This window comes from Haliotis cracherodii, unplaced genomic scaffold (assembly GCF_022045235.1).
Source record: "Haliotis cracherodii isolate W230 unplaced genomic scaffold, xgHalCrac1.p SCAF_2, whole genome shotgun sequence".
Taxonomy (NCBI): Eukaryota; Metazoa; Mollusca; class Gastropoda; order Lepetellida; family Haliotidae; genus Haliotis; species Haliotis cracherodii.
Genome location: NW_027266275.1, coordinates 41,517,391 through 41,528,946, shown reverse-complemented (window position 1 = coordinate 41,528,946; position 11,556 = coordinate 41,517,391). Strand labels below are relative to the sequence as shown.

General features: G+C 41.4%; 1 protein-coding gene across 1 annotated transcript; it reads left to right on the top strand.

Moving 5' to 3' along the window:
- The first annotated feature begins 1,759 nt into the window (after positions 1 to 1,759).
- Positions 1,760 to 10,890, top strand: LOC139469128 (2-oxoglutarate and iron-dependent oxygenase domain-containing protein 3-like). Its single transcript, XM_071251264.1, has 9 exons — positions 1,760 to 2,078; positions 2,631 to 2,839; positions 4,400 to 4,475; positions 6,747 to 6,789; positions 7,938 to 8,002; positions 8,913 to 8,969; positions 9,247 to 9,400; positions 10,276 to 10,399; positions 10,705 to 10,890. Exons 1-9 carry the CDS (start codon positions 2,017 to 2,019, stop codon positions 10,839 to 10,841), a joined length of 927 nt encoding a protein of 308 aa, XP_071107365.1. The 5' UTR covers positions 1,760 to 2,016; the 3' UTR covers positions 10,842 to 10,890.
- The last annotated feature ends 666 nt before the right edge of the window (positions 10,891 to 11,556 follow it).

The following is an 11,556-nucleotide window of genomic DNA, read 5'->3' as shown; positions in this document are numbered from 1 at the left end:
GTATCTCCATTCCGCTACACATATCCGGGACCGCCTTGTGTAGTGGCATCACCATCTCCATCACTCTCATCTGCACAGAATCAAGGGCGGATCCACCATTTCTAAAATGGAGGGGTACAAAATATCAAAATCCTCTCTCAGTTGGAGGAGGGTAGAGATTGTCTGCAACATACTACATTTGGTTTTCAAAAGGGGGTCCGGACACCCCCCTGTTTTAGCATTGTGTTATTCAAATCAATCTCAAATGAAGCACTGATAAGAGTAAAGGGTGTTTATTGTTCAATTCTGACTCATACGGGAGATATCTCTTGAGTTTGATCAAACTATATCTCTTTGGAAAATACGTCTGTGGGAAGCTTCAATGTTTAAATCTGATAAGTGATTCTATTTTTCACTACCTTTTGCTTCAGTATATATTTTCTTTCAATTGGGATGTCACTTTTGAACTGTGACAAACGGGATCATCATCACGTCTACAGACTGGCAGTACTGCTCAACAGAATATACCAGTTTACCATTTTCATTCAACTTTGCATTTTTTAGTTTTAAACACACATAAAATATCTTTTGGTATTGTTTTCTCATAGATATTATACAGTTACAAAGGAAAAGCTATGCTGCCCCCCAAACTGACGCAAAAGTTTCGGTTGAATGAAAGAAATGCGTTTTGATATGTTTTGGTGAGGTGATGCATCTTCAATATTTCAAGATGGTCTGAAATGTTGACATTGCCATCAATCTTATACATTTTTTTTTTTATTGATTGACAGTAATGTTGAATAATAAATGAAACCTCACTCACTAATATATCAACTCTCTTTAATAAAAGTGGGAAACAAATTATACTCCTTTACTACATCAATCAACATGTGTTGATCAAAAGGCATTTGGGCAAGATTTTGTATTTAGCATACCTGGTAATACACTGAATTATTAAGAATGGCCTGTGCACTACTTTAATAGTGTCCAGTCAACTGATGTAATGCCCTTTGAATATTCTCTGTGCTTGCATTGAGACATGAACCTGTTATTTTACTTACATTTCAGTGATTTAATAACTCATACACCATTGAAGAGGCCTCTCATAATTTGACATTACTGATAAACAGGTTTATTTGGGGAATGTGTTTACAATACCTTACACTTTATAATTAGTAAGTTGCCATTTAGTGTCTTAAATATCAAAGATTATTATTACTCAAGATCTACAAATCTTCAAAATGTTGCATCCCCAACATAATATAGCTGGAATATTACAAACAGCAGTGTCACTCCATGTGGCACACTCACTCTGACAAAGCCATACACTGTTGAATGAATTACCTTATGTAAATATTAATGTTTGCACATATTAGTGTTGAACTGTATTCCTGCATGTTCATTGCACAACACAGCTATCACCACGGTCAGTGGATTAGTCTGCAGCCAAACTACATTGTCAGCTCTTTAGAAAGCAACACAGGCACTTTATATTTGGATCGAGTCCATGGATGTAGCAGCGTCACAATAAAACCACCTTATTTCACAAATGTATGGGTTAGAGTTTCATTCAATGTATCTTGCTGCCTAGAGAGGACAATTACACAGGAATGAAATATATCAATGGTATCCTTAAAAGAATAAACATTAATATAGTAATAGTCAAAAGAGTCGACATTGATCGAACTCTTAATTTAGAAGTAGAATTCCCCACCTGAAAGCTTACCGGTAGCTAAGTCATTAGAGTTATCTGCTCTTGTTGGGGTTTTCCCTTGTTTATCTCCAGCACTGCAAATCAACAAGTAACACGTGTGAATCTGCATGCATTCAACTGAACTGAATGAGGTCAAAATGTTGTAAGCGTCTCTGTGATAAACAAAGGGCATACTAAGTTACGATGTAAATGTTTTCGTGACAAACGCATGGAGTGGATGATCAACTTTCTGATGAGTAAATCGGGTATTGCACCGAACTAAACCGTTACTCATGCATACTGTTTGAACACCTTACATGTGGTAGAATTACTCACTATTCAGCATGGGAGAAAAGACCACACGAAAACGTCCTGGTGTAAAGAACAAATCACAAGAAAGCAAAGGGTAGGTGCAAACCTTCCAGTAATTTATAATATTAATTAATATTCTGGATGATATGCATGGTCACTTCTGTTACACTGTACAAGTCAGAAAGAATGTTAGAGATGTGTCAGGAAAAGTGTGTGTGTGCGTGCACAGGTCTGTAAATAATTGTGTCTGGATTAGACAATCCAGTGGTTGATGTTATGAACAACTATCCATGCCATTGTGGTACAATATGACATGTCATCAATCAAGCCAGCAAGTCTGACCTACAAAGTTGCCTCTTGTGACCAACATAAGATGCTGGGAACCGACTCTGGAATCCCATTTCTATTCAGGAAAAGAATATTCCTAAGCAAGGAATTCTGCCATTATGAAGATTCCTTATTTCAAAGCCATTTCATTGTTTGCATAAGTTTAGTAGTTGAAAAATTGTTGAGGTATATTTTTTATCGAAATATATTTTCATTATTATATCATCCCTACTTATTTGTTTTTTAGGGCCCGTTATTAGCTTAGCTTTTGTAATTGTTTATTACTTGACTTGACTTGGGATTGAACCTGTTGTTACAGAGGCGTAGCTGACAACAGCAAGTCATCACCAGGTCCTTCAGCTGGAGTCTTCCTCCTCCTCCTCCTCCTCACCCTGGCTGCTGCACTGTGTGGCTACTACTTCTTGTTGGCAGCCCCAGACACAGTGTTTGTGCGGGTGACCGACCATGTACAGCGGGCAGTATATAATGTTCCATGCTCTAAAGATTATTCACAAGAAGAATTTCAAGGTTACTGAAACCTATATTTTTTTTATTCAAATGTATCTCAGTATTTGTTATGTGTAGGATATGACATGTCAGAGGTTTTGTTTTTAAATCTTATAAAAACCAGAGGGTAAGTGTTTTATCTAACTTATAAACAAAAAATAGAAACTTAAAACAACATTTTGAAGTTTCAAACATACTTTCCATGAACCTTAGGAATAGGTCGTAAAATCTATGTTGCTGGCGTACAGTTACTTGAAAAAGACATTCTTAAAAGCATTGTGATTTATCAGTGCCTCTGTAGCCTACTGGTACTCCCTGGGCTGCAGATACAAAGGTTTCATCCACGGGAATATAAAGAAAACATTTGTAATTTGATTTTACATTTTATTACATTATGTTCAAATGCAAAATAAATTTCTGGCGAGAAACATTCATAAGTTACAATATAAACGCAAGCTGTATAAATAAAATCCCCGGGATTTTATATAAAATCCTGGCGATATTATAACATCGCTGTTTATGAGATTTAACCCGACTGGAGAAAAATAGGATGATGTTACTGGAGGTAGGAATATTAAGAATGCATTCCACTATTATGAGGGGAAGGTGTTGTAGCCTAGTGGTTAAAGCACTGACTCATCACATCACAGACTGGGTTCATTTCCCACATGGGTTCAAAGTGTGAGCATTATATTGGAAAGCAGCACCATCATGTCTGGAATATTGCTATTACATAAATATAAGTCTTTGAATGGCATTTCAAAGTGATACACATAAGAGAGAGAATTTATGAATGCCAAATTTGCTTACTCCTTCATCAAGTGATGAGTAAGCACATCTTCTGAAACGTTGTGTTCCTCATAATAAAGAAGTTGACATCCATAAATTTTCTCTTATACACAAATATACATTGTCATAAAACCACTACATTCCTTCTGCAGAAAGGAGCAGTGATTATAATCCAGTGCACAAAGTGCATTAATAAATAAAGCAATGTCTCTCCCCAAGGTGTTTCATCTGTGCAGGTCTCCACTTGCATCCTCATTCACTCACTCATTCTATGTTCCTCACTCTATTATCATGAAAGTTGCATGCTATGTTAAGAACATTTGACAAGTTACCACAGTGTGTTGTTTTTCTTGTCAAATTTGAGTGCAATTCTCCATCACCATGCCTGTCCTATTGTTCCTCTGGTTCACAAGTGATTCCTGTTATCCTGTGGTCTGTAATATTTCAGCAGGACAAGTAATATTTGAAATCTCCTGTTCCACCTGTTGAGGAACACACTCCATGTTGTAAACACTTCAGTATTATAGACATACAACAGAATGGTATGGCGGCATATTTCTGACCAGGTATCTTGTTGGCCAGCCGTTGTATGATTGGCTAACACTGTTAAAGAGAGGCCTCCTGACCAGCTGATGGGCCCATGTGGCTGGTCCAATCACTTCTTTACAGATTCTGATCAGGGAAGCATCCATAAGTCTTTAGACAGACTTTCATGTAAAAGGTTTTCAATGATTAAATAGTATCTTTGATATTATTGTACAGTATCTGATTGCCATGGCTGGTATGTTTCAGACTGCAAGCCCAAGAGATGTGGAAGAGTGGTGATGGATGACCTGGTGCGGCAGGAAGATGCCGAATACTTGCTGAGGTAAACACTGGTGCTGGATGTGTCCACTCAGATGCTGCAAAAGACAATCAAACAGTGATAATTCCACACCTGCCATTATGACCTATGGAGGTTGTTTTCTCCATGAATGCCACTGTGCCATCTTATGTCCGTGAATACCACTGTGGCAGGTTATGTCCGTGAATGCCACTGTGCCAGGTCATGTCCGTGAATGCCACTGTGGCAGGTCATGTCCGTGAATGCCACTGTGGCAGGTCATGTCCGTGAATACCACTGTGCCAGGTCATGTCCGTGAATGACACTGTGCCAGGTCATGTCCGTGAATGCCACTGTGCCAGGTTATGTCCGTGAATGCCACTGTGCCAGGTCATGTCCGTGAATGCCACTGTGGCAGGTCATGTCCGTGAATGCCACTGTGGCAGGTCATGTCCGTGAATGCCACTGTGGCAGGTTATGTCCGTGAATGCCACTGTGGCAGGTTATGTCCGTGAATGACACTGTGGCAGGTTATGTCCGTGAATGACACTGTGCCAGGTTATGTCCGTGAATGCCACTGTGCCAGGTTATGTCCGTGAATGCCACTGTGGCAGGTTATGTCCGTGAATGCCACTGTGGCAGGTTATGTCCGTGAATGACACTGTGCCAGGTTATGTCCGTGAATGCCACTGTGGCAGGTTATGTCCGTGAATGCCACTGTGGCAGATTATGTCCGTGAATACCACTGTGGCAGGTCATGTCCGTGAATGACACTGTGCCAGGTTATGTCCGTGAATACCACTGTGGCAGGTTATGTCCGTGAATGCCACTGTGGCAGGTCATGTCCGTGAATGCCACTGTGGCAGATTATGTCAATGAATGCCACTGTGCCAGGTCATGTCCGTGAATGACACTGTGCCAGGTCATGTCAATGAATGCCACTGTGCCAGGTCATGTCCGTGAATGACACTGTGCCAGGTCATGTCCGTGAATGCCACTGTGGCAGATTATGTCAATGAATGCCACTGTGCCAGGTCATGTCCGTGAATGCCACTGTGCCAGGTTATGTCAATGAATGCCACTGTGCCAGGTCATGTCCGTGAATGACACTGTGCCAGGTCATGTCCGTGAATGCCACTGTGGCAGGTCATGTCCGTGAATGCCACTGTGGCAGGTCATGTCCGTGAATGCCACTGTGGCAGGTCATGTCCGTGAATGCCACTGTGCCAGGTCATGTCCGTGAATGCCACTGTGGCAGGTCATGTCCGTGAATGCCACTGTGGCAGGTCATGTCCGTGAATGCCACTGCACCAGGTCATGTCCGTGAATGCCACTGTGCCAGGTCATGTCAATGAATGCCACTGTGCCAGGTCATGTCCGTGAATGACACTGTGCCAGGTCATGTCCGTGAATGCCACTGTGGCAGATTATGTCAATGAATGCCACTGTGGCAGGTCATGTCCGTGAATGCCACTGTGCCAGGTTATGTCAATGAATGCCACTGTGGCAGGTCATGTCCGTGAATGCCACTGTGCCAGGTCATGTCCGTGAATGCCACTGTGCCAGGTCATGTCCGTGAATGCCACTGTGGCAGGTCATGTCCGTGAATGCCACTGTGCCAGGTCATGTCCGTGAATGCCACTGTGCCAGGTTATGTCAGTGAATGCCACTGTGGCAGGTCATGTCCGTGAATGACACTGTGCCAGGTCATGTCCGTGAATGACACTGTGCCAGGTCATGTCCGTGAATGCCACTGTGGCAGGTCATGTCCGTGAATGCCACTGTGGCAGGTCATGTCCGTGAATGCCACTGTGGCAGGTCATGTCCGTGAATGCCACTGTGCCAGGTCATGTCCGTGAATGCCACTGTGGCAGGTCATGTCCGTGAATGCCACTGTGGCAGGTCATGTCCGTGAATGCCACTGTGGCAGGTCATGTCCGTGAATGCCACTGTGGCAGGTCATGTCCGTGAATGCCACTGCGCCAGGTCATGTCCGTGAATGCCACTGTGCCAGGTCATGTCCGTGAATACTACTGTGGCAGGTCTGGGTAAATCCAGCAACAGTATTTCTTGCCATGTTCCACGAATATTTCATACAGTAGTGCTTTAGATTGCCAGGGAGGCAGGGTCATTGACCCAAGGAAAAAAACTGACCCTCTGTCTGTACAGTATGTTTAAAACCTGGACTATGATTGTTATGGTGACATGACCCTCAAGGACTGACACCAGTCTCTGTGACTACAAAACTCTGTATTTATGAAGTCACTTGAGTGAAAAATGGAAGTGTTGTTTCCGCATCATAACCTCATGTTTCAGGGTAGCTGAGAAGGGCCTCGCCCTGGGTGGATCAAGCGGAGGGGTAAGACTGAGTGAGTGAGTGAGTGCTGTTTTATGCCACAGCAATATCACAGCTGTGTCAGGATGGACTGTGAAGCACAGTGTTGGCCAGGCAAACCGGTAAAACAACTGGCATGAGTAAATGTCGCCTGACTATGACACACAACCACCTGATGACATCATGACAAACATGGCAAACTTTTCTGCCCAGCCTGTATATAAAGGCATCAAGTAATTATTAATGCAATGTTTAAACATAAAGGCAACATACTGTATATTTCATAGCCTTTGGGTTTATTTTGTTTACCCTTATGGTATAATTTGTTTGTTTGTTGTTTAACGCTGCACTCCAGCAATATTCCAGCTATATGACGGCAGTCAGTAAATAATCGATGATCCGGTGATGACAAGCATCAACCAAGTCAGCAAGCCTTAATACCCAATCCCGTTTATGGTATGACTGGAGATGACAATCGATCAAATAGACATAACTCTATATTGTGACTTTTTCTGCACTAACACGGGCTGCAACTTCCTCCATATCTCCAGGGCTCGCATTTGGTAAACCTACACTAACCCCTGGATCACCCCCTCTGTTTTCATTAACATTCTACTGACCAGTCAAACATCACGATAGGGAGAATGGAAATGTTCAGAGGAGGTGTATGTAAAGACATCCTTTGCGTCAAAATTATTTTTAGGGCTTTCTTTTGCATTTCAACATATTTTGTTATGTTTCTTAACTTGCAACTATTTTTATTAATGGGACTGCCCACCATGTTCTTGATATTGCCAACCCAATATTGAAGCTGGTTTGTAACTCGAGATCGGATTGGTCCTTTAGACTAAGAGAGTGAAGCAAAGCAAATTAGCCAATGCAAATCAAGGCGATTATTTTGAGATTGCAGGAATGACAGGCATGGACGCATGGGTAAGTGTAGGTTCACCAAAATGCGAACTCTGGAGATACAGAGGATGGGACTCCAGCTTAATTAGTCACAGTACAATTAGTCATTCTGAGACTGCATGATTGTATGTGAGTATGGGACAAAGGACAGGATAGGTTCACCAAACAGTTACTGTCTTTGATAGATATCAGATTCCATGGTCTAGACAGTTAACCAGTGCTGCTGATGATGTTATTAATACCTCTCACATCTACATCCTCAGGCTTCTATCCTGGATCTACACACTGGAGCTTTGTCAAAGGATAACACATTCATCGATATATACAGGTAGTAGTAGTCTCCTGGCGGTTGATGAATATGTTAGTGAGATTGTGTTTACTTTACAGACCCTTGTAGCAGTCGGTTTACTGTCTGTGTCAGGACAGGAGTGGTAGATTCTACTAACGGCTGGAACGATTCCAAATGTATTTCCCAGGGACCCGGACCCCCTATTACCTGACCCAACCTGGTTACCCAAAATCTCCGATTGGGAATGGTTTTACCCTGGCAAAAACTATTTATATAAGTGTAAACCGATTTTGTCGTGCATACACTGGAGCTGACTGAAACTTTATCTTTACTCAAACATATGAAAGTCAGAAGGTATGTGTGCACAGTCAGCAAGCAATGCAAACATTAGCCACTTGTTGTGTAACCATGGAGTTTTATGGTTATTGTCAATAAATAATATATCACGTGACCAACCATGGTTGCAGTGTCTCTCTTTAAGAAATAATTTGGCATGACATTTACTTAGTAAGGTTTGTACTTCCCAACATGTAACATATGTTGTCATCACATCATTTAGATTGTACTGACAAATACTGTCAAACAGTTCTGAGACAAAGTCGTTTGGAGAGCTTCCTAATCCTACAAAATATTTACCAACTTTCCATCGGAAGCAATTCTTTGTTATGAATGTTGTGTCCTGCCTATATAGGTGTCTAGCAAACAACAGTTCACATTTATCAATGTATGTCTGCACTGACCATAGTCTCAAGTGTGCCTATAGTGGTGGCACTCCAGCCATGTCTCAGTGCAGAGAACGGACTTCTCACATTGCACCCAGGTGGCAATGAAGTTACATGGAAACTTTCACATTTTATATATAGTTTATACATTTTCTTGTGGATATTGGAGCATTTTAAATACAATTCACATACTTGTATTTGAAGAGGTATCTGTTTGTCTTTTACAGATTACTTAAAGCAGAAAAGATTGACTTATTAACAGAGAAAGATTTTAAGATTTACAAGTAAGTAAAATTTGAGTTGATACAAAGTTCTTACACTTTACACCTCCTGATGAAAGATGTTTTGGATTTGCTGGTGTTTGAAGGCATGAGAAGGAAGAGTTTTAAGAGTTCAATTTCTGAGCATCTAACACTTATTTAAACCAACAAATCTAAAAACATAGATTTTCAATTGATAAACAAGTAGATATTCAATACAAAGTTTAAAAATAGGCTGGGGGGTGGGGGGGGGGGCAAGGATGGGGGACTCCGGACTTTTACCAAATTGTTAACATTCCAGGAAAGTCAAGGACCAGATCCATGATGCCATTGCCGCAGAGTTTGGGGTGCCGCCAAGGAAACTGTATCTGACAAAGCCAACCTTCTTCTCTAGAATGAACATGACAACGCCCAAGACAATACACGACGAATACTGGCATGCTCATGTTGACAAGGTGTGTCTGACAAGAGGCCAGCTGGAGGATGTTTAGGATACTGAGTCTCACTTAACATTCTACTTCATTTACCAATTGGTCAACTCTAGGGCTGCGACGAGTCCAAATTTACTACCCGGGTACCCATCACCCTATTACCCGACCCTACCCAGATACCCGCTGTAGGTCTCAAGAGATGGGCAAATGGGTCCGATTGGGAATAGTTTGACCCTATTCCTGTCAAAATAAATTTAGATATATGAATAAACCGATCTGGTCATGCATACACTGAAGTTGACGGATGTTTTATCATTATGCAAACATATAAAGTCAGAAGGAATGTGTACAAAGTCAGAAAGAAATGTGAACATTTATCCCTTATAGTGTAACCATAGAGTTCTAGATAATTTTTGCCATTAAACAATATAATCACGTGACTAACCACGGGTCCGGATAGTCCTGTGGGTACCCGGGTCCTACTCAGTACCCACCCGACCCGGGTACCCATGTTACCCAGCCAAGCCCTAGTCAACTCCCAATGTTGAAATATGGAAAGTAATTGGACATAGGTTTAATCCACCATCATTCCTTATGAAGAGAGGCCTGTTCTAGGGTCTAATTCATATTTCAACCTAGGTCTCCACGTTGTAATATGGAGTCATGACTGTCTGACACATTGAGACATTGGCTGTGTGTGATTAGTGTAATATTTTACGGTAGCAGACAAAGAGTGGAACATTAAATGACTTTATTCAAAATGACTAGGATTGTGAATTGACCCAAGTCTCTGTGTGAGAGATCACTTCTTTAGGGGCATTCTCTTGAATGTTTTATCTGTACACCAAGTAATAAGAAGACATTGCTTGTGCTAACGTCCTTGTGACTTGTGTATACAGGAGACGTACGGCTCCTTCCACTACACCTCCCTGCTCTATCTGGCTACCTACAAGCAGGACTTCGATGGCGGCAGGTTTGTGTTTGTGGACAACGATGCCAACAGAACAGTGGAACCGAAACTAGGTAGGGATATCGGTGAATGGATTGACTGAATAAATGTTAGACTACAACAAACTTATTAAGTTTCACCCTTTCAAGCATTGAAAACATTTTTTTCATATTTTGGAAAATTTATGAAGATTTTGCATATTAACATGTTTTGTTCTAAACTGACAGTACTGGTATAGAAATGTACAAGTCAAATACACTGACACATAAAACATAAATAGACTTTGAGCTGAAGCAGATGTTTTCATATATCAATAAGAATGTTTTCAACATGTCAGTGGGAATGTTTTCACCAGAATTCATGTTCCATTGCTTTTCAGGGCGTGTGTCTTTCTTCACTTCAGGCTCGGAGAATGTCCATTTTGTAGAACGTTTGACAGATGGAGTACGATATGCAATTACTGTGTCATTTACATGTGATCCTAGCAAAGCTATTTCCGACCCAGAGTCGAGGTAATCATTCCATGTTTGTGAATAAGACACAATAAAAACGTATTCTTCTATCAGTGTAAGCTCAGTTGCTCATTATTGATCATGTGTGGATGGGCTCTTTAAAACAGGACCCACTTGCACAAAGCGATCTTAGCGCTAAGATGATCATAACTCCCATACTTTAACATAGGCTTACAATAGTCGTAGCGCTAAGATCGCTTTGTGCAAGTGAGCCCAGGTCCCAGTGAGATTTTCTCTGTGCCTTGGGTGTTACAATATGTTCACAACCAGGTGTTTGATTTCCCTCATAGGTACAAGTATTCTGTCTCACAGTCCCTGAACGATATGACATTCCCTTGTGGCCAGCCCTTACTGTACAGAAATACCTCTAAGAGAAGCAAGTCTAGAGTTTCCTCAGGTTCATCTCTTAGGGGCTGCTCCTTTTCAATTTAAATGTAGTTGCTGTTTCTGTGATAATTATATATTTTCAGAGACTAAGCGTTAGTCTCGGCTAATAATGTGGTGGGGTGGCTTGAACAATTTGAGGTTGGTTGGTTGGTTTGTTTGTTGTTTAACACCGCACTCAGCAATATTCCAGCTGTATGTCTGCGGTCTGTAAATAATCAAGTCTGGAAATCATGAGCATCGATCGTATTGGGATACGGATGGATCCGGGTAGAATAGGTCTTCAGGAACCCATGTTGCCATAAAAGGCGACTATGAATGTCGTAAAAGGTGAC

Bases quoted from the DNA above. Each gene is read 5' to 3' on its own strand.
- LOC139469128 (XM_071251264.1), top strand. From the start codon at position 2,017: ATGGGAGAAAAGACCACACGAAAACGTCCTGGTGTAAAGAACAAATCA. The intron at 2,079-2,630 runs GTAGGTGCAAAC...CTGTTGTTACAG, and splicing joins AAATCACAAGAAAGCAAAGG to AGGCGTAGCTGACAACAGCA. The intron at 10,400-10,704 runs GTAGGGATATCG...ATTGCTTTTCAG, and splicing joins AACAGTGGAACCGAAACTAG to GGCGTGTGTCTTTCTTCACT.